Below are 24,368 nucleotides of genomic sequence, written 5' to 3'. Positions count from 1 at the left end.
TGAATTAGATCAATTTGTAGAAATTTTTAATCATGCTGGGTTTTAGTTTTACAGCACTGATATTAGCTGCATGCGTTTATACCTCCCAATGGCAAACCTCTATCATTTATATACCTTCAACTGCTCATTACTTATGAATAAAAATCATAATTGAGATGACTAATCAAACAAACAAAAAAAAGAAAGAAAAGAAGAAGAGTGCAAATAATGCAAGTCCATGGAAAAGTAAGAGAAGTATGAAAGGCAGGAGAACATTACTTATCTTTATAGAGGAGCTTTTATACTAAATATTGTACAAAAACAAGGCAAAAACATGTATTAAGCAGATGACTTATCATGTATAACAACCTTATTTTTCAGACCGAATAAAAAAAAAACAACTTTCCATATAATGAATGAAACCCAGCAGTGTGCAAATATATACACACATTTTATTTAGGGCAGAGAGACGGCCTCAGATAAGCAGCACCTCTACAAACAACAATCTTTCACACAAACAGTGCATCGATCTGCGGCAAACATTCAGAGCCAAATAAAAAAATCAAAGTGAAAGTGAAGCGACTGTACGGGTAAAGGAAGGTGAGAAACTGTTATACAGAATCAGGAGACAGTTCTCATCATTAAAAACAAGCTTCCCATTGCTCTAAAACAACTAAAAACACAACTCTGTGGTTTAATCATTACTGCTGTAGTTTAAAACATCTTTAATGGTCTGAATCCTTCCTTTCATCTGTTACGTGAAAGTAATTTAGCACTCCTGAAACTGACCACAAATGTGTAACACGTTAAAGTGAACACTTCTGCTCTAACACTGACTGACTCACAAACAATCATAGTGGTCACAGTCATAGCAATACATGTGTTTTCTCCTTACGTAACTTAAGTGATGGTGAACTTCACTGAGATGCTTTACACATCAGAAGCGAGTTTATGGAGGCTGTTTGTTTTTTCTTTACTCCATTTGCCAATAAGTGGAAACCAATCACAATGTGGGAAGCTGAAAAAAAAAAATCAAGTAACACAAAACATCAGAATGCATTTCAAACCGTTTAGCTGAAATTGTAAAGCAGAAAACATCAGCGGTGACGTCTGAACTAGATCCGTCTTTGGCTTTTCAGATATTCCAGTTTCACGTCTTCCTTCGTATCGTGCTCGTCTCTGATATCCGACACCAAAACACCTACTCCATGCACCGATTCCTCACGCTGCACTGAGATAAGAACAGGCTACAGGTGTCTTAAGACAGGGTTTTAGACTTGCTCCCTTTTAATGCCGTAAGGTAAAAAGCACTGCATCCATCCGCTGAGCAAAGCGAAAGTAGTCAAATTTGAAATCTTATTACAGAGTGTCAGCTCGCTGTAAGGCTGCGCTTGATTTTTGAAGCATCTGGATGCCTATTAAAAAAATATAGGGAGTCTGAAAGCTGTGACACCACAGGAGCCAGAAGTATGCAGCTCGATTTAAAAAACACTACACCTGACAAGTATGTGGTCATAAAGTGACAGAAACACAGAGCAGACCTACGTTTCTTTAAAAACGCAGATCAAACTGTAGCCAGTGGGATGAGCAGCTGATTGTGAACTCCAGTTCAGGAGAGAACTGGAGCCTATCGCTGCTGTCATAAGGCGAGCGGTGCCGGTATCTCACACGGCAAATAGAGATCCAGGCATCTCACATTCACACCTACAGCAAATTTAGAATCACCATTTAACCCAACATGCATATCTCTGGGAAGAGGCCGGAGCAACTGGAGAAAATCCGAGAGACAGGAAAGCCCCAGGCGGCTGTCAAACCCACAACCTTCACTAACCGCACCACCAACACCGCGCCACCATGAATGTTAACATGCAACTTAAAGGCAAGTTTCACTACTAAGACGTTACCATGCCAACCCTCTTTTCTTACAAAGCCTGTTACAGTGCAAATGCAGCAAATCCCCTTTGTTCTCTCGTAGCTACAACATCACCACTAATGCTTTTTGTTTCATTGTTAACTTAGTCCACAAAACTGGTAGTTACCTATAGGAATGAGAGATAAATAGCAGTAAGTGGAGTCACCATTACAGTATATGCGATGTGTTGAGTTAAAACACACAAAAAAAAATTGTAAATCTGGATATTTTCTTTTGTTTCGGTCACTCAGCTTCAACCACAAAGATCTACAAACGAATGTAAAAAGTGAACATTAAGGCAACATGGAGACATCCAATCAAACAGCACTGCTGCAATTTAAAGACATATTGCTAGCCTGAGCTGGGTTTGTAGGCAACATCGCGCAGCTAGGTGTGTTTATGCAGAAGAATGTCAACGCCAGATACTTGGATTTGGTATCCTCCAGTTTGGGCTCCTTTAATATCAGATGATTAAAAACAAAGAAGGTTGCTTGAGGAGACTGAAAGGGAGCAGTAAGTAGGCTCAGCACAGCAGTGATAGAGATGGTAAATATGGGGTTCTTCAATGTACTAAGCCCAGAGCGTTTTCCTGTACAAACGAAATAAATTAACTCAAAAAGGAACAAAAACATCAGCGGTCATCACATGACACCTTATAACTGCATATATGTATAGAATTATATATAGTCTGTACAGAGCAGGAAATATAAACAGCAACTCTGTGCATGGAAGGCAAAACTCTTCTTCATTCACTAAAAACTCTCTAAGTCACACTTTGAAACAACCTCACACTCGTGTAATGACAAGTGGTAAACAAGACAATGGGCCAGTGGATGGAAAAATCTATGGATGCATGTGTTGTGTCTGTTCCCCAGAATCCGTGTTTGAACCTCACACCGCTCTACTAAAGTGAAATACCAACAAACAACACAGATTTAGCACAAATAAAGAGATGTTCATTATTAAAGGAAGAGAACTTAACAGAAATGTTAATAATATTTAAAGAGTTAGAACATGAAGAAAAATCCATAAAGAAATGTGTTACCAAAAACAACATGCATGAAAAAGATTCCCATTGGTCCAAGTAAAATGCTAAAAACGTGAAACCCCGCCCCAAAAATAAACAGTGATTGAAAATCCCCTCTTCATATTCTCCAAATTCACCAGAATAGAAACAATCATCACACATGTACGCACAATCAACACACATATCTAACAGATCCACCCCGACAGAAGGTGGAACTTGGAGAAAGGCACGACACAGGTTGACGTCCGTCTTCAAAGCTCCTCCGGTAACAGTTTCCGATCGCCGATAACTGCGTAGTGATGGCACCTCCCAGAAAGGACGGACTGCTCAAAGGTTACGCAAGTCTCTGTAAGGTCCTCACATTTATGCTGCATATGTTGGTCTGGAGTCAGATCTCATCGCTGAACTTCAGTTGTCAAGAATGTGCACTTCCATCTCGGGAAGCCAGCTTTAAATTTCACCTCACAACAACAACGATACAACTTTTCTTTTCCTTCTCAGAGCTTGGTAAAGTATCTCAGCTGCTGCTCAGAATCTGCATGTGGAATGATGTGTTGTCCAAGCTTGGTATGACATTAACATCAGAGAGATCACTGCAGCTGCACTCTGTACGCGCAGATGAGGAGCTTGACCTGAGGAGAGAAGATCAGACGGAAACGCTGCTGAGATGCTTCGACTTTTGGATCAAAAGAAATTCAGCTTTATGATTGGATGACTAACAATTCAAACCGTTTCCTGTTTTCTGCTGCAAAATGTTTTACTTTTTTTGACTCGAACAAATACAAAAAGTAAAGCTGATGATTTGAGTTATTAACATGAAAACCAGCAGTGAGGATATCCTATTGAAAAATACTGTGTGTGTTTCCAAAGTCTGATATTTTTCACCCCAAAACTACTTAAACACATCAAAAGCAACTGCAAGGTTACGGTGACGTGTTTCTCCACTGACAGTGAGGGCACAGGAAGATAAAACAGTAAGGAAACAACCTTAGATTGTGCCTGTTTTCATTAATGAAGCTCTTACATCTTTTATAACTTTGTTGATCGTGGTTTGAAACTCCTTCCTATGAAGGTAGTCGAGGCTATGTCAGCATTTCTACACTATCATTGTCATTTCAAAGGGAAGGACTGGCAGTTGGGGTTAATAAGGGAGCCACATTATCAAGAGCTCATGAGCAGATGCTATTGCACTAATTAACCAAGTCATCGATATTGAAATGTAGGTGCTGACACAGGGAAAAAACAGAGAAGAGATCTGAAAACCTGGCTGCACATTAAAGATTGCTGTCTGTGTAGTTTGCTTCGGAGAAGAAAGCCGTGCCTGTAAAACTGTGTCAAAAATGACGCATTGGCGGTTAGACACTAGGACAGAGGGCTGTGTGGGGGTCTATACATAAACCAGGAGTAAAAATAGGTTGGGCCTGTGGTTAGGTGTGTTATATTAGACTAAAAGGTTTTCCAACGTGAAGAAATTCTGTAGCAGATATGACAGATCATCAATAGTCAACAATAGCTGAGGACAGACTGAAGAAAACAATGAAATGAACTGAGAGTAACAACTACAAATGAAACCCAGAGCATCCAGTTCATTTATTAACTTACTTATAATGAAACTATATATCGGTGACCCACTTTAAAAATGTATACATGTTCTGGGGACAAACTGGGTTTGGATTGAATGCCAGTGAGAGTAGCACACAGACAGGCCCAGGTAGCATCTTTGAGGATGAAGAGTCTTCTGTCATGACTGAAAAAGACAAACCCACTCAGCTGCATGCAGTGTCTTTTTATAAAAACGGTAAAATCGGAGCGTGAGAGCAAACGTTACAGGATTCTGGATGCTTGACAACATCAACTCCGACACAAACATAGAAGCTTTGTTATTTGTGGTAGCTGGCTAAACTTAGATTGATGCTGCAGCCAAAAACCAAAGATTGCATTGAAAGGTTTCTGTAAAAAAACAAAACAACAACTTTGTATATTTCTTTGGGTTGCCTTTAAGATAATGGACATGCCTAGTTCTGCACGTAAATCATTAATAATGAGCATTTGTGGGATTATTTATTCTTCTTTTAAATCATGAAAAATAAAATCGTATTCCTCAGTTTCAAAAACATTTAGTCAGATTTCCCAATGGGCTGGTTAGAAGCAGTGACCCTTGTATGCCTGATTAAGATGTTTCACATGTTTGTGTCTCACTGTGTGTGTGTGTCACCTTGGCTGCTGGTGCCTCTGCAAGGCGAATGAAGAGTTTGTTGACGCCTGGATTCGGGCTGAAAGAGTAGATGAAGTGACTATCCTGAAACGTTGAAGGCAAAAAGTAGAAAAAAAATAAGCAAAGATTAGCACTCTGGCCTAAATTTAAACGATTTAATGAGGTGAAGTACGTTGAATCCACACAGTGACGTTAAACATGGCTGCATGGTCTTCTGTGAACTGCTTGTTCATTTGCTGAAAGCAGCAATAGTGAAAAACACTGTAAAGAGAGACAGTGAGGGTAAACAATAGACAAACGGCCGCTCTGAATGATATCAAAGAAGGTTTAATATAATAAAAATCAGATGGATTAAAATCGTTTTTTCAGTTTTATTTTTTTGATTTGTTTTATAGTTTATCAAATTTCTTCATTTTATCTTTCATTAATCACTCGGCACATTTTGTTTTTAACCAACTGTTGTGTAATCATCAGTTCAACCAACCAGGAAAATGGGCAGCTGGAACTTATCGTTGAGCACCACGGCGTGCACGCTGCAAGGTCCGCATAGCCTGGCTGTGATCTCATTCAGGAAGTTGGCGTGGAAGATGAAGAGGAGGATACCTGAACCTGGAAGTAGGAGGGATGATAAAACTTCACAGAAAGGTTCGATTGAAATATAAATTTATAGCCAACACATTAGTGGGATAACGTTCTAATGACGTTGACATTTGAAGACATTTTTGCACATCAACTCTGGAAAACGTCGGGGTAATGTGCGGACCTTTCTCACACGAAGGCCCGGACACAAGTGATGTGCAGGAGGTACGATGTTTAGCCTTTGACCATGACCTCAAATGATTTCATTCTGCACTATAACCAGCGCTTGTCGCACAGCAACACAATCCATCATTACACTTTGTACTAGCTGAATAGCAGGTTCAGTTTACAGTTCAAGGTGAGACAGTGCAGCTAAAATCTGCACACACTGGTCAATTTTGGGAGTTTGGGCTAATTTGCTTCCATAACAAGTCTTCTTACAGACTAATAGAAAGAAAATGTTCAAAATATGAATTTACATCTTTATTTCATAATAACCCGTAATGCAAGGGTCCCCAATCTCAGTCCACGAGGGCCGGTGTCCCTGCGGGTTTTAGATGTGCCGTTGATCCATCACAGCTGATTTAAATGGATAAATTACCTCCTCAACATATCTTAAGGTTCTCCAGAGACTTGGTAATGAGCTAATCATGTGATTCAGGTGTGTTGACCCAGGGTGAGATCTAAAACCTACAGGGACACCGGCCCTCGTGGACTGAGATTGGGGACCCCTGCCGTAATGTCTGCTGGACTGCATTGTATGGTCTATGCCAGGGGTGGGAAACTCCAGGCCTCAAGAACCAGTTTCCTGCAGGGTTTAGATCTCACCCTGGGTCAACACACCTGAATCAAATGATTAGTGCATCACCAGGCCTCTGGAGAACTTCAAAAAATGTTGAGGAGGTAATTTAGCCATTTAAATCAGCTGTGTTGGATAAAGGCCACATGTAAAACCTGCAGGAAACTGGCCCTTGAGGCCCGAAGTTCCCCTACTCCTGGTCTATGCATTACAATTTACTTTTGCCTTCATGTAATATGAACTGTGGAAGTTTCACTTTAAAGATTGAAAGAGACAAATCGGAGTAATCTTTTCATCTTTACAACACCCATTTAGAAATGTATGTTCATTGGTAGCATCTGCTCAAGTACCTACTAATCTAAGCTGTTGCAGGTGTAAAACTGTCCGGTCCGCAGTTCCCTCATCTTTGGATATTTTCTGGTGTTTCGTAGCTAAAATTGAGGGTTTGTAAATTACCTTTTCAAATAAATATGTATAAAACATCACAGTTCAAAGGCAGTTTTATTTTCTCTCGGGATGTCATTTACAAAACATTTTATTAATGTCAACAGCCTAAAGGTTTTTAGCTTTTAGATTTATGTTCTTAGAAAGACCGCAAATCAGCAAAACGTTTAAAACAAATCACCTCAATGGTATATTAAAACGTACGTAATATGAATCAATTAAGAATTCTAATGTAAGTAGCGTTCATCCTTTCATTCTATCCACATATCTCACTTATCTTGACTGCACTACTGTATAGTTCTGTGTAAATAATCATTCTGTACAGACGATAATTTTTAATCCTACAACTGTTTATAACCTGCATAGTTCATATTTCTGTTCACATTTTATTTCATATTTATATCCTGTTCATAGCCTGTACATACTTATAGTTATAGCATATTCATAACATACTTCATACCGTGTACATTATAACATACCATAATAGACCCATTTCTGTAATATACTTACATATCTATATTATTGCTAATATATATTGTAATATATCTATATCACTAAAAGCACTTCTGGATGGATGCAAACTGCATTTCGTTGCCCCGTACCTGTGCATGTGCAATGACAATAAAGTTGAATTCTATTCTTGTCATCAGTACTCAGTATCTGATGTCTGCAGTGTTATCCTCCTTTTATGCAGTCTGTAACATCTAGTAAAGTTCAGTTCTGCATCACATGTCTGTAAAAAATGTATCAGTAGCACAAAGCTACTAAAAGAGTAGCATCCTCGCCAAGCGTGGCCAGACATGATAAAAACAAAATTCATGAATCTGTCTGGCAACAGAAAAACAGCAAATACACCACCTCTCGAGTTAGGTGGTGTTTTTGCATATCAGGTAATGTAAAAATATGTAAGAATTTGGGGTTACCCTCTGGTTGAGGCTGTGACTTGAAGGTAAAATCCATAGAGAAGTCTGGACCCTCACAAAGCCTGTGGCAAGCCAGAGGGAAGACGGGCTCCAACAGCACCAGACGAGACTCAAAGTATGCTCGGATGGTGTCCTCCGCCACACTGGACAGCCTGCAACATAAATTAGTTCTGTGTAACCAAATATATTTGGTAGTAAAACTGGTCTGTTTTACCACTACAGTGCAGGACAAAATTTACTGACATTCCCTTTGAGAATAGAAACCAAAGTAAATGTTTGTCTCTTTAAATATTAATTCACACTATGCTCTCTCCAAAAACATCACCAAACTGATGAAACGATGATGTGGTTAGCACTCACATGCTGATGTGGTCCTTGATGAGGTCACACACCGTCAGGTTTTTGCTTTGCTGGGCGAAGTACATAGCTGTGTTCTGGTGTTTGGACAGGATGTTGCAGTCAGCTCCATACTCCAGCAGGAGGCGCACAACATCAACGTTCCCTCTTTTGCATGCCTAAAAGGAAGGACATAATGAACTTCTCTACAGAAACCCCATACCGGTCGGTACACCACAGGTAAGGACTATAAAATAAATATATAATTTCTGACTGATCTGCTGTGAAACAGCACCATTTGTAATCTGCATGCAAACTGTAATTTTGCACTAATTAAAACCAAAGTGACCGTTAGTATTTGTCTAGTGTTACCTTCATCAGCGCCGTCTCTCCACTCAGCGTCTGAGCATTTACATAAGCCCCGGCCTCCAGTAGGATTGCAACAGTTGTCAAACAATTCTGGGACGACACAAACGAGAATCAAGTGTTTATAAGATAAAACAAAAGAGGCAGATGCCTTTATTTCAGAGTCTTTGACTGGTTTGGCTTTCACTGAGAATTTGAATTAAAATTGTATGCACAGTATAGTTAAAGGCTGCAGGATTAACTTACATAAAAGATAGAGTTACCTTTTCAGCAGCATGCATCACGGCTGTAGTGCCGTTCTTCTGTCGTTTATTCACTCTCACCCCCTTTTTAATCAGTAACCTGAGGATGTCATCCTGCCCCCCTATTGCTGCCAGCATGGTGAGGGTCATACAACTGCCATCCTGCACACAAACAGATAGACACAGAACTATAAACAAAGGCTGTAAAACAACAAGCTTTTTACAGACCTGCAGTGGAGTCCGTTGCACTGTATAGAAATGCCTAAAAAGTGAATTACCACGTGCAGTTTTCTGGGCATGTTTTGTACACAACACTGAAGAGAAGCTCCTTGTACAATGCCCCATTTGCAAACACAATGAAATCATTATTCGTATAATAATAAAGTTATGGTGATATCCCTGCTAAATACTTACCAATCCCGATTTAGGTACTAACCAGTGCAGGCAGTCAATATTCTCTAAGTTTTAGTTAGATATTTACCATATACCACAAACTGTATATAACACCGGCTTGGTTTCCTAATCTGAAAACAAAACCTAACACAGTTGTATCTTAAACCTGCATTCTTTTTGATGACTAACTGACTAACACGACCACCTTAAACAATGGATGACGTTACAGTGGTCATGTCTATCTTGCTGTCTTGAGAAGTACCATAGATATCATTGTTTACAATTTTACTTACAGAAGACTAACTGCTCAACAGGCAGCTTTTGAAGATGATTAATAACCTGCTTATTAGGGGTGAGGGAAAAAAATCGATACTGTGTAGTATCGTGGTATTTTGTTTGCTAATAATGTATCGATACAGGGACAGCAGGTATCGATATTTTGTTACAAAAAAGGTTTTTGTGCTCTGACTTCAGAGCATGTTGATCCTTTTTCTGAGCAAGAATCCTGACATTCCTTCACTGTCCAAATGTGTTTAACCTTTTTTTTTTGGCAGCAATAAACAGCAATAGACAGTTTACTTATTTTCATTTAAGACATATTTTATTTTAATTAAGTTTAAAACTTTTTTATTTAATGTAAAATTATATTTTGTTTTAATTTACTTTCAAATTCTTCAGTTGCTGAAGGGGCTGCATAGTTTTCACAAATTTCATAGTTCAGAATAGCTATAATTGTACCAGATGGTAAGTTGGACTAGACTGTAATACAAACCGTTCAGTTTGTCAACAATAAAACTGAAATGAGAGAAAGACTGAGTGTGAGACTTTGTTATTAGATAAAATGAATATTGATAAAGTTTACCTTTATGTACAGAATCTGAATATCGCAAAATATTTTTAAAAATTGCAATAATATCGTATCGTGTGTTAAGTATTGTGATAATATCGTATCGTGGGATGTATGGTGATTCCCACCTCTACTGCTTATCAGTTTGCAAGTTTAATATCAATACCTCCTTGTGAAAAACTGAAGCTAATATAGTATTACGTTGTGATATATTTACTTGAACATCTTCACAAAAATATGGGTTAGAAATATATATATATTTTTTTAAATGTACTTATAGTCTCAATATTAAAAAACTAAACAATAAAAAAAAAATACTTGTGAAAAGGATAGTGAGAACCACATTTACATATCTGCATGACAACAATAATAATCAATATTTACTATAAAAAATGTATTTAGAAAACACTTAATACAGCCTGTTTACCAAAGTAGCCTTGAGATTCTAGGAATACATCGACTTGTCATCGCACTGCTTTGGGCGATGAAATGTTTTGCATTTTTATACCATTACTTTTGCACAGAGTATAGATATTTTTGACCCATATCTGGGTTCGTCTGCTGCTAGAACCACACACATCTACAACTACCTAAAGTCAGGCACTGAAATGTGTACAAGTGTAACTGGCTTGTGAGGCTTACTTGTTCTGACATTTTATTTTGGTAATTTTATCATCAAATCAGCATTTTATTACGTGGTTTATGACAAACGCATGCACCTTGAGATTTCCTGGAGTTTCAGCTATTTTAATGCTGTTTAGCAATAGTTACTTTGCTGACATATCGATTTCAGATATTGAACATGTGTAACATGTTTGCACGGCCACTTTAAACATCAAAATATGTGACCAAGTATAATTTTACTGTTAGCATGAGTATAAAATAGTCTTGTTTATCAAATCAATACAGCTGCAAACCTTCACCCAATAAACGGGAAATCATTTAACACTTGTCACCAGTTTTAAAATTTTAAGCCAAGAAGCATTTTATTGTACAAGCAGATTTTTGATATTAAGTATTAACTGAAGGCAACATGAAGACTAATACATAAAGTGCTTATACAACAGCAATAAAAACAATGTAACTTCTACGCAGGGAAAAACATTAGTTTTGCAACATTAAACAACAATGGTAGTGTCTGAACAATCATTTGTATCATTGCCATCAATACCGTTCACAGATTCATCTTCCAAATACAGCTGTATATGTAACTACTGGTATACACTGTAACACAGATGTACCCTTTTTAACAAGGCGGCAACAACACAGGAAAGGCGTGATGAAAATCACATGGCAATGTGCCATCTAACCTGGCTGTGTAACCTATTGCAGTCAGTCTTATGTGTGTCCAACACTAATAGCTTTGGTATGAAAGGGCGAACACTGGTTTCTTAAAAACAGGTTCACTACAGCTACTATTGATCTTAACAGAAAATATTTTAAATGTGAATAAAAGCAGAAATGCTGTCCAGTTTTTGAATATTTACTGGTAAAAATGACTCAAGATTAAATTTTCTTTGCAAATGTCCTGACTATGGCATCTACAAAGTTGACTGACCTAAATAACAGATCATCAACACCACAACTCTCCAGTCTGAAAGAAGCAACACACTGAACATGAGGAAGTGCTTCACTGATTTTTTTTTAAAAACTGAAATGTGATCACTTTGTTTAGTCATTAGTCTCCAAACCTGTATCCATCACTCTGGGCTGAACTAACCAAGCCACAAAGTCCTCCTTAAAATGAAATGCGAAATATACTTAGAAACCATAAACAGAAACAAACATCCTCATCCTCTGTTTAATGTCTGCTAGACAATTATGCATACAGTATATTGCCAAAAGTATTCAGTTACCCATCCAAATATTCCAATCACTTCCACGGCCACAGGTGTGCAAAAACAAGCACCTAGGCATGCTGCTTCTGCAGGTATTATGACAAAGTGGAAGCCAGTGGGAACGACAGCAACCCAGCCATAAGGCAATTTATTCTTGGCAACTGGATATTAATGTTATAAACATCTAGAAAATAAAAACATACTATAAAGTAATGTAAATGAGTCAAATGTAGTGTATTTTAACTAAAATTAGAGTACACTAAATACAATTAAATGCTAAAATGCTATACACAGTCACTGTATGGGTATACAAAAATACAACACACCTTTTAGGCAGATTGTTAAAGATAAAGATAACAAAGGATAATAATAGATAAGTATTAAGTGGATCTTTAAAGAAAGAAAGTGCTTTTTATATTTCAGCTGTAGATACACACAGCTCCTAATTCTCTATTATCAGCAAGGAAGGTATATCATTACTGCTGCAAGCTATCTACAATATATGCTACTGGCTAAAGCAGGAATATAGTACACCTGGGCTTGTTTGGGTAAACGGCAAAGTAAATCTATCACGCTGGACGGTTTCACTGCAAAGGTTGCTGGTAGGCTTTTGATTTCTAATCACCAAAACACATTAAAAAATGCTACTAAAATTGATACAGGCAGTAAGACGGATGCATAAAGTACATGTCAAAGACAAGTAAAAATCCCCCTGTAAATGCCCAGTCAGAGGCCATCTTTGCTCTAAAATGGGCTGCCCTGTCCACAGTGGAGGTGGGATTTCCAAACAACTCTTGGTGTTATCATTTTCACAACTACAGTGTGGGAAAGCATATTTGGGTGGCACTACTTGTCACCCAAAGATGATTTCACTAGTGAAACATTACAGGCAAAAATGAGGTTCAAGTCTGCTAAACGATCACAAAACTCAATTAGAATATTTCCTAGAGACAACCTGACAGTGTTAGATAGTATAGGCATTCTAAGCTTATTTTCTTGTAAGCCAAAGCTACAGTACAAACATCCCTAATTCCACCCATTTAGTGTATATTTGTGCAATTGATTGCTTAATTTATACTTGAACGTGATCCGGGATACTCTGGGGTCTTTAATTTGAAGAATAAAAGGGCTGCCTATAAATGTCTTGTGGCTACGATTGTATGTTACACCAATTTCCATCAGTTTCATTTGTATACCTTATACAAATTGAGGTAAAGTGATGTCCCTCTCACATCTAAGACCTCGCTGATAACGTGTGGTTATACTGCATGTCAAATAACGTTTACAGGGACAGATAAACAGGACCATCCCACTCAGAGTTTGAATTATGAGTCTCTGGATCTTGTCCTCCACTTTGTTTGGATGCAACAGTATGACCTCTTCTTTTAAGTGACTGAATAGAATTATGTACAAAATATTTGACCTCCCTCCATGTTCTGCTGCTTAAGGCAGGTTCAGCAGCTAAACACGCATCGCAGTCCTTTTTGCCCGGCACTTTTACCAGCTTAGAGAAGTCTCCAAGCTGTCGCCTCACTGCTGCCTGTTCTTCCTCACTCCACAACCTTTTGTTTCTTTTTTGAGGCTTGACAGCTGGATTGATTCGTTTTCCTGCAGAAGACATAGGCGCATTTTCAGGTACCACCGGACTTCTGTCAGAAAGACTGGGTCCGTGGATTGTTGGGACAACCTGTGCGGCTGCAGGGCCCCTCGATGGGCTTAAGGGGTAAGGTGGTGAACTTGAATGGTTTAGAGGTGTAAACGAAGACATAATAGGCCTACTTCCATCATTAAGTGTGGAGAATGGATTGACCATTGGAGAACTTATAGTATTTAACTGTGTGAATGTAGGAACCATTGAGGTACTTGGAGTATTAAGAGAGGTAAACGAAGGAATCATTTGTGACGTTGTAGTGTCCTGTGGTACATACACAGAAGGAGGTGGCATGTTTGTAGTATTCTGTGTATATGAAGGAGACAATGGCATAATTCTGCTGTTTTCTGAAGTGTATGGAGGAGGCATTAGGGCATTTGTAGTGTTGTGTGGAGTAAATGTAGGAACAACTTGCGTATCAGTAGCATTCAATGGTGTGAAAGTAGAAATCAATGGTTGACTTGTATGGACCATATCTGTACTAGATGAGCACAAGGATGCGTAACTTGAAGTAATCTCTTGGCAGAATGGTGATGCATCTCCCAAGTTGGCTGCTGGTGGCGGCGGCGGCATTGTCATGCAACAATTTGAACTTTCTCTCAAGTTATCTGGGTCGACTGTTGTCATAGTACACACAGTGCTTGTGTCTTCCAAAGTTGTCTTTGTGGTTTGGACTCCAGCTTTTGATCTCTTTGGATTCAAAACATTAAGGTTCCCCTCAGACTTCTGTATGTTATTTCTCCTACGTATTGTCTGTAGTGTGTTGTGTACATAGTTTTTAACGTCTGTCCAAGATCTTCCTCCGAGATCTGGCTCAGCAGCTATGCAAGCATTGCACTCCTTTTTGCCCGGAACCTTCATCCTTGTGATAAATTCACTCAAGTAACGTTTCACTGCAGCCTGCTCATTCTCACTCCAAGGTCTTCTTTTTAAAGCAGGCTTCTGTGCAGTTCCTAAAATGACAAATATTGAGAATCACTGCTACGCACGAGATAAAATCTTTATCCAATTTAGAATGCAGTTTTATTTATTTATTTATTTTTTGCTTTATTGAACCTGGTAAAATTTCTGATCAAGACCTTGTAATAGAGTACAGGGTCGGCCATTTATATGGATACACTGTAATAACATGGGAATGGTTGGTGATATTAAAGTCGTGTTTGTGGCACATTAGTATATGTGAGGGGGCAAACTCCTCAAGATGGGTGGTGACCATGGTGGCCATTTAGAAGTCGGCCATCTTGGATACAACTTTTGTTTTTTCAATAGGAAGAGGGCCATGTGACACATCAAACTTATTGGTAATGTCACAAGAAAAACAATGGTGTGCTTGGTTTCAACGTAACTTTGTTCTTTCATGAGTTATTTACAAGTTTCTCTTTGTTCACAGCCATTGACATGTCGAAGAGGTTAACACGTGAGGAGCGGATCGAAACTGTGTTGATATCTGGTGAACACAGTAACTGGGTCATTGCAGCAGATTTCAATGCAAGACACCCTACGAGACCACTCATCTCCCATGCTACAGTTAGCAAACTGCTTGCTAAGTTTCGTGAATGGTTAACAAACAAAACCACCGCTATTGGTCTGACACTAACCCAGATTGGATGGATCCCTCCAAGACTGTTGGAACAACAAAAGTGATGGTTTGGTGTGGTATATGGGGTACAACGATAGTGGGTCCATTCTTCATCAATGGAAACCTCAAGGCCACTGGATATTTGAAATTGCTACATGATGATGTGTTTCCCTCTTTATGCACTGAAGCTGGCACGTTCCCTGAGTTTTTCCAGCAAGATGGTGCACCACCACATTATGGGTGCCAGGTCTGAGCATTCCTAGATGAACAGTTTCCTGGAAAGTGGATTGGTCATCGTGGGCCAGTTGAATGGCCCCCCAAGGTCTCCTGATCTGACCCCCTTAGACTTTTATCTTTGGGGTCATCTGAAGGCAATTGTCTATGGTGTGAAGATACGAAATGTGCAGCACCTGAAACTACGGATACTGGATGCCTGTGCTGGCATTTCTCCTGCGGTGTTGCTATCAGTGTGTGAAGAGTGGGAGAAGAGGGTTGCATTGACAATCCAACACAATAGGCAGCACATTGAACACATTTTATAAGTGGTCAGAAACTTGCAAATAACTCATGAAAGAATAAAGTTATGTTGAAACCAAGCACACCGTTGTTTTTCTTGTGACATTACCAATAAGTTTGATGTGTCACATGGCCCTCTTCCTATTGAAAAAACAAAAGTTGTATCCAAGATGGCCGACTTCTAAATGGCCACCATGGTCACCACCCATCTTGAGGAGTTTGCCCCCTCACATATACTAATGTGCCACAAATAGGACTTTAACATCACCAACCATTCCCATGTTATTACGGTGTATCCATATAAATGGCCCACCCTGACCTACAAAGGTCAAGAACAAAGTAAATTGACTCAGAGAGCAGCTATCAGCTATATTTTGATAGAACAAAAAGGTACTTACCATCTTTTGCACTGCTGACTGGAAGTGATGGAAGCGTTCGATCCATCTTAAGCAGCTGTTTGCTCACTTCTTCTAGCTGGGATGCGTTTTTTAAGAGTCTGTAACACTCCTGGCTGCTCTTTCCCAACAAGTTGGCCACTTGATCCAGTTCATATTCATTAAGGCTCATTAACTGCCAGGAGCTGGCAATTTGCTCTCTTAATGACGAGGAAAGAAGTGCTTCTGGGTTTTTAACTCCACATTCCATTGCAACCCGTCGGAAACAATCCAACGCTCGGATGAAGGATGGACCTTCAGTCCGTGCAAAAAGGTATGGGTTCGTTTTTGACACACCCGCTCGTTCTCTATTTTCAACAAGCAAGTCAATAGACAAAACCATGCGTTCTGTTAAAAGAACCAGCATGTTCCTTCCATACTGACCTTCTAATTCCAACCTGGTCAAAGCGGAACCAAGTTCTAGCTCCAATTTTGTGCTTTTCCTTATTTGATCTGCAGAGGGCACAAATATTCCTTTGCTCTTTCTCTGAATGTAAGTTTGCAAAAGCAGTCTACCAATATTTCCTACCCTTCCTCTGTTGAACAGACAGACATCAGCTAAAGTTGCTTCACTGAGCTTTTTCCACGTTGACAAACTAGGACTTTCTTTCAGCTCCTTTCTTGTTTCGTCTCCTTCCTCTGTGATAAACCTGTGAAGTTTCATCAAGTCTTCTGTCACAGTTGATTTGTCCACTTCCACTTTCTTGACTTCTTGCTTTAGAGAGGAGGCAAGTGTTTTGCGAGAAAAACACTCATTCCATTTTGTATCAAGAAGTTGTATGAATTTTTTCACTTCGCTTTCTGATTCACTGTCCTCCGTCATGCGACTCTCACCAAACGCAATTTCTGCAGCTCGTTTCAAAGAGTATCCAATCTTCGTGACAAGGGAAATGCTTTTAAACTTACTGGAACTGGGGTCAAATCCACTAATCCTTTTGACCCCTTGAACAGCCAATTCAAATCGGGATGGCAGACATATTTCATGCAAGTACTTTACACTCCTGTCCAGCTCATTTACGGCAAGCACAAATCTACCCAGTTCCCTCATTTTTTGTGCAATGTAAGCAAACTGAGACTTGTCATGCTCGTATTTAACAGACAATGCATTGCCATATTTACAAATAAGCGGGTCGTTTCTGATATGCCTCGAGATATCATCTTGATGCATGATGTGGATGATTTCCTCACAGCCTCCAGTTAAGAACTCTGACATTGGAAGCAGCCGGGAGGCAGCACTGTGACCTCTCGTTCTTTTGGTTTTCTCAGAAGATTTCTCGTCTCCTTTTCTAGCTTTACATGACCTTTCGTGTCTCCATAAATCAGTTTTGCGATAAAATGCAAAACAATGTTGACAAGGTAAGAAGTCACGAACTGATATGGTGGGTTTCTTGACCTGTTTCTTGGTCACGATTTCCCCCTCGCCACTTTTAAGAACTTGGCAATTATGTTCATAATCTCCTCTATTGCGAATTTGATCAAGCAATGTCTGTCTGACTTTGGAGCCTTTTGGAAAGTGTATTGCATGGGCAACATCCGTTTCCTCCGCATGTTTCCTTTCCAAATGCTTTGCAAGTTGAGTGAAAGCCATTTTGCAGTATAAACAGAAGTGTTTCTTGCATGACTCTTTCTTCTCTTCATCCAATACGCAAGGTGTCATTTGATGCAATTTCTTACAAGTCCTTAGACTTGATCTGGTTGGTTCTCTCTTTTCCACAGTTTTTGTGCAGCGCCGTAATCTTTTAACCATTTCTTTCGTACTTGATGCAGATAGAACCATATCTGTAATACCTGCCCCTACATCTCCTGGCTCGTCGCCTGAGTCATTTGTTTGCTTTAGGAGGTTTTGTTTATTTGACAGCACTTGATCCGAATGATCAAAATTCAAACTAATTTTACTTGACAAACCACCCATTGTGTCATCTGACGTCTCGTTGTCTTCTCCATCCTTTTGGTCTTCCTTTCCTCGACTTTTCTGCTTGGTAGGTGAACCGAATGCTGCGTTTTCTGATTCAGTAATATCCTTATCATTTTTTTGATCATCCAAATCTTGTGGGATATTCTCTTTTGCAGTGCCTGCTTTGTTTCTTGCACTTTCAGTGTTAGAAGTCAATCTAAGAGCATCACTCGAACTTCTCTCTTCAATCAAGTTCCTCTCTCCTTCAAATGACTTCTTCTCACCAATAGTACTCGCCTGTAAAAGAACAAGTATATGTAAGACTCAGAGCCAAATCAGATCCCATGAATAATTTTGGTAAATTTGAAACACAGACTCTTGGAAAAAAATGTAGAAGGGGTGCTTAAATTTGTTTTTAATTTTGGTAGATAAATGGTTCTGACATTTTTTTAATCATTCATATATTTTTTTTACTCCTGTTTTAGCACATCGGCACCACGGCAATGCCCCCAACCAAGATCCAGGCCCATTCAAGCGAGTCAATATGATGGCCCAAGGTTTAGTAACAAAACTCCCTCCTGACACCTCAAGTCTCACGTACAAAAACCACATGTGACCCATTCAAGTATAGTTAATGGCTTTATTGGATCAAGCAGTGTTTCGACATCATAAATATCTAACCAAGTATATGTAGTAATGGGGTGTTTGATGAAATGCTACATGAAGAAAACAGAATGTGCACTGACACTAGACCTACATCCCTGGTTTGAAATAAACAAATAATTAAAGATAAATTTTTGCTGGGCATACCAGTATTTTTACAGAGCTCACTCGTAATATAACACATCATGGCTTCAGAACCAGGCCAGGTACAAAGTAAAATATGTTAATACCATGTCCAGCCATTCACATAATAACAGTCACTATGAATTTTGTCATTTATGCTTTCAAATGTCTGATCTAAAAGAAAATGTAATAAACAGTGGCTACAGGTGCATGCTGTGCATATTGTGTTATGGTAATGATGATGATACATATTCTGAAAGCATACATTATGTACCTGATTCAAAGAGTTCATCTTGTCCAAGTGCTTCATGTCTTTGGTGTCTTCAATCACTGGCTTGTTCACTGCAATGTAAAATGATATCAGTCTCTAAGGTGCACACATTACAATTTACATAGCAATTAATGACTGTTAGGTCTAAGTTAGCACAAATTTAAAGACCCATTTTAGAATTCAAAATAGTGCAGGGTGGTGGTAGATAGGATTGCATGCATCGAGATTTTAACCACATAAAATACAACTTCATTAACAATAACAATAATTTATATACACTTATAATGGCTCTCTGTCCTACTGAGCCTTGAATTAAGATGGTAAATTAAATAAAAATGCTCCTGAACTTGCTGAAAATACCCAGGAATAAGAGTTAATTTAATCACATCCACCTCTGCCATATTCTTTCTACTGTAATACTGTAGTTCAGTCTGAAAGTACATAACATGGCTCTGTAACTCAAAGCTACACAAGTATAATTCAGCTTTAAAACCCTACTAATTACAACAGTGTAGGTTCTGCTATATAAGAAAACGTTTATATTATACTTTATAGTATTACACTAGCTTTTCTAACAAGTCATATTTATGTTTAACAGCATTTGAGACCACATCCTTACCTGGCTTTGTTGCAGAAGGTGCTTGGAGTTCAAGAAAACACCTCAAGGAGTTGGATCATTGGTGGACATTAAAAAGTAAAGTCTTTGGATGCGGATCTTGAAGAAAAGATTACTTGGAGCACAACACGAAAAACAAAATTGTTCTTCCATCTAAAAGCGACGTACAGTTTTCTCATTAGGATGCTTCAGACGCGTTGGGATAAGCGATTTTTTCCCCACGTTTTCTCATCAATATTTTCTTTTACTGCTGATTTACTAAAACATTTGAAATATCGGATACAAACTTATTATTGTAACAGACAGGGAAAATTGTTAGTTTATAAGTAGCAGTTTTATGTCATAATAAACATCGTTTTGATATTTTTGTAAGAAGGGTAAAGACTGTGCTCAACAAAGCTAATATTAGTTTATATGTTAAACACTGTTTAAAGTGTCAAATATGCTTTTAACGATGGTTATGCCTAATGTTTTCCATTTATTTAAAACAATGGTTCTTCTTTCGTAAAACCAAATGTAATTCTGATGCAATGCTAATTGTGCATTTGTAACTGGGGGAACTTTAGGGGAAAATATTAATGTCTATAAGTGTCATATGTGACAGACATAGTGTGATAGACCATAGTCACCAACTGAATTCATATATATTTTTAATAACAATGCAATCCCTTCAAAACACACACGCACACACTCACTCTTGGGGCCAACCAAGGTGCAAGCTGTGGAATTCTTTAAAATGTGTTTGTGTCTTAGATTTGAGTGCTCAGAGTCTTGAGATATATAAAAATCAAAAATATATTGAAGTAGGGCAGAAACTAGCGAGGAAATAAAACAGACAGCTGGGTAATGTTTATTAGAACATACCTCTTGGTCCAGATTGTAGTCCTCTTTGGAATTAAGTGCCAGTTTCACAGCCATGTAATCTCCACTTTTTACAGCATCTCGCAACTCATCTGACAAAAACAGGTGAGGAACAAATGAAGTTTAGAGAAAGTGGACATTTATAGATCTCACGTTCATTTAAAAATTATTATTATTATTTTTAAATGCCTATTTATTCAAATCTCATAGATCCTCCTTTAAAAAAATGATGTGACCTACTGTGGACACAGAATTCTTTTTATTACATTCACGGACATAAAACCGTTTTTCTCCATGTTTTTGGTAAATTTCACTCAGAACGAATAATTTGGATGGTAAACAAGTTGTGGTTTTCTCATGGCTTGTTGCAACTAAAAGCAAAAGTCTTCTAAATACCAAGATAGTCATAAGGAAACACTCACTTGGTGACAAAGGTGGACCTGACAAGATCTCATCCTCTCCGTTAAGATGTTTCTGGAAATCATCCAGAGTCATCCAGTCCAGATTAAGGTCCATTCCTAGACTCAAAGTGGCCTGGCCCTTGTCTGTAAAACACACAATGCAGAGATCATCAACTGGGATTTCACTCTAATAAATCTAAAATCAATGCATTTGACAAGTGAAGTGTGAATGTCATATTTGGAGGCATTTGTTTAGCCAATCAGAAACATACCAGATTTGTCAGTGCCCTCTGGTGGGTCCTGGGTATCATCACATGCCATAAAGAGTCTAGGCTCACTGTCCTCCCTTTTCTTTCTCCTGTCATCAGAAGGGGTTCTCCGCTCCCAGCTCTGCCGCTGTGGTTCATCTGTCTTATCCCTACGCTCCCGGGTATCATCTCCAGGCTTCGATTTTGCCACAGATTCCTCTTCCCGCTCCTCGGTGTCCAGGCTGAAGCCATAACTCTGAACTGGTCGCGAAACTGACATTGAGGGTGGCAGACAAGATAAAAATACTTTTTGAGCAACTTGTCATAAAAATCTAAGACATCAAAAAAAACAGCTTGCTCTTTTTTTGTTCCTATTAGGAGTTCAATTCAATTCAATTCAATTGTATTTATATAGCGCCAAATCACAACAAATGTCGCCTCAAGGCGCTTTATAGATACAGAGAAAAGCCCAACAATCATATGACCCCCTATGAGCAAGCACTTTGGCGACAGTGGGAAGGAAAAACTCCCTTTTAACAGGAAGAAACCTCCGGCAGAACCAGGCTCAGGGAGGGGCGGCCATCTGCTGCGACCGGTTGGGGTGAGAGAAGGAAGACAGGATAAAAGACATGCTGTGGAAGAGAGACAGAGATTAATAACAGATACGATTCAATACAGAGAGGTCTATTAACACATAGTGAGTGAGAAAGGTGACTGGAAAGGAAAAACTCAATGCATCATGGGAATCCCCCAGCAGCCTACATCTATTGCAGCATAACTAAGGGAGGATTCAGGGTCACCTGGTCCAGCCCTAACTATATGCTTTAGCAAAAAGGAAAGTTTTAAGCCTAATCTTAAAAGTAGAGATAGTGTCTGTCTCCCGAATCCAAACTGGAAGCTGGTTCCACAGAAGAGGGGCCTGAAAACTGAAGGTTCTCCCTCCCATTCTACTTTTAAATACTCTAGGAACAACAAGTAGGCCTGCAGAGCGAGAGCGAAGTGCTCTAATAGGGAAATATGGTACTACAAGGTCATTAAGATAAGATGGGGCCTGATTATTTAAGACCTTGTAAGTGAGGAGCAGGATTTTGAATTCAATTCTGGATTTAACAGGAAGCCAATGAAGGGAAGCCAAAACAGGAGAAATATGCTCTCTCTTTCTAGTCCCTGTCAGTACTCTTGCTGCAGCATTTTGGATTAACTGAAGGCTTTTCAGTGAGTTTTTTGGACATCCTGATAATAATGAATTGCAGTAGTCCAGCCTGGAAGTAATAAATGCATGAACTAGTTTTTCAGCGTCACTCTGAGACAGGATATTTCTAATTTTAGAGATGTTGCGCAAATGGAAGAACGCAGTCTTACATATTTGTTTAATATGTGCGTTGAAGGACATATCCTGGTCAAAAATGACTCCAAGGTTCCTCACAGTGTTACTGGAGGCCAAGGTAATGCCATCCAGAGTAAGAATCTGGTTAGATACCATATTTCTAAGCTTTTCAGCGCCGAGTACAATGACCTCAGTTTTATCTGAGTTAAGAAGCAGAAAGTTAGTGGCCATCCAAGTCTTTATGTCTTTAAGACATTCCTGCAGTTTAACTAATTGGTGTGTGTTATCTGGCTTCATGGACAGATAGAGCTGGGTGTCATCTGCATAGCAGTGAAAATGTATGCTATGTCTTCTAATGATGCTGCCTAGGGGAAGCATGTATAATGTAAACAGAATTGGTCCTAGCACTGAACCCTGTGGAACTCCATAATTAACCTCAGTGTGTGAAGAGGACTCTCCATTTACATGCACAAATTGGAGTCTATTAGATAGATATGATACAAACCACTGCAGTGCAATACCTGTAATACCTACAGCATGTTCTAATCGCTCTAATAGGATGTTATGGTCAACAGTATCGAATGCTGCACTAAGGTCAAGAAGGACAAGCACAGAGATGAGTCCACTGTCAGAGGCCATAAAAAGATCATTTGTAACCTTCAATAAAGCTGTTTCTGTGCTGTGATGAACTCTGAAACCTGACTGAAACTCTTCAAATAAACCATTCCTCTGCAGATGATCTGTTAGCTGTTTGACAACTACTCTTTCAGTAGACCTAATACTCACTTATAACCCTGACCATATGTTGGAATAGAAGAAAAAAAGGTTTGAGATCTCAGGGAAGCCCATACATGTCAATTTAAAGAATAAAAACGTGCAAACATGGAGAGTGTGTGCGTTTGTGTATACACACTCAAATGCTCTTGTTGCAGTTCCTGGTTTTATGCAAGTTTGCTAACAAAGAACTACAGCCTGTCACATTTAATGAAAAATACTATTAATAAATGAGCTAAACATAGCTATTTGTGAGCTATTTGTGATTACTCTGATCGTCACCAAGTCCTGAGATTCCTGTCAATCACTGCGACACATATTCCAGACACATTTTGTCTTCACAATTAGAGAGCTGGTCAGCAGACGAACTATATAAAATACACAATAATAAATAAAATAATAACTTTTGATTGTTTGACAGATCAAATATTTGACCAACACATCTGATTTTAAAGAAAAGACGTTTCTAATGCTGCACGTTATGCTCCTGACATGCAGCAATGTGTTACATTTACTTTAAATCTTTTTACAACACAAGGAGATGCTGGATTTTAATTACAAAATACTGCTAATTTAAACCATAAATGGTCGTCATTTTCTATGACGACCATTTATACAGCACAGTTCTTTGCGCTCATTAAAAGGCAAACTACACCCTGGCATAAAACACTCGGGCAGGAAGACATGTAGACTTTGTTTTCACACACCATAGTCTATTATAGCTTGTTTACATTTCTGTGATCTGCTCTCATCCGGGGCATGTGCTATGAAGCAAGTTTAACATATTCAGGATCTATTTTCCTCATCTGGCTTCACTAACAGGAAGATCAGCAATCCCACTAAGAATTCACTCGATGCGGATTCCTAATATAGCTATAAGCATGTTCACATAAAAGTTGAGCTGTTGGCACCACAGGACCAATGACAAGCATCGAATTAGCCTGCTGATAGCAGAGCGGCTGGTTTTACAAAGGAAGGATAAAAACATAATATTAGAAAATATCAAGGTGTGAGACACAGAATAGAGACTGAAAGCAACACAGCTGCTGTAGATAAATAAGAGGTGTGTTTGAAGGGAGCAGTTTAGTATTAACCCTTTAAAACCGGTCA

At 38.9% G+C, this 24,368-nt stretch overlaps 1 protein-coding gene across 3 annotated transcripts in view; it reads right to left on the bottom strand.

The window, feature by feature from the left end:
* The window catches only part of mphosph8 (M-phase phosphoprotein 8), a 29,680-nt gene continuing 5,312 nt past the window's right edge, over window positions 1-24,368 (bottom strand). Inside the window, exons 5-14 of one of the 3 annotated variants that reach the window (XM_085135505.1) lie at window positions 21,182-21,430; window positions 20,931-21,053; window positions 20,512-20,600; window positions 8,844-8,984; window positions 8,587-8,673; window positions 8,239-8,393; window positions 7,879-8,030; window positions 5,618-5,742; window positions 5,134-5,217; window positions 1-3,550 (exon numbers count right to left, since the gene is read on the bottom strand). In XM_085135505.1, the coding sequence (XP_084991631.1) occupies window positions 3,509-3,550; window positions 5,134-5,217; window positions 5,618-5,742; window positions 7,879-8,030; window positions 8,239-8,393; window positions 8,587-8,673; window positions 8,844-8,984; window positions 20,512-20,600; window positions 20,931-21,053; window positions 21,182-21,430 (1,247 nt within the window). In that variant the 3' untranslated portion in view covers window positions 1-3,508. The other 2 variants (XM_085135503.1, XM_085135504.1) reach the window with 2 other exon arrangements.

Source organism: Neolamprologus multifasciatus, chromosome 16, assembly GCF_963576455.1.
Source record: "Neolamprologus multifasciatus chromosome 16, fNeoMul1.2, whole genome shotgun sequence".
Taxonomy (NCBI): Eukaryota; Metazoa; Chordata; class Actinopteri; order Cichliformes; family Cichlidae; genus Neolamprologus; species Neolamprologus multifasciatus.
The sequence above is the reverse complement of the archived record's forward strand: the minus strand, read 5'-3'. Positions and strand labels throughout refer to the sequence as shown.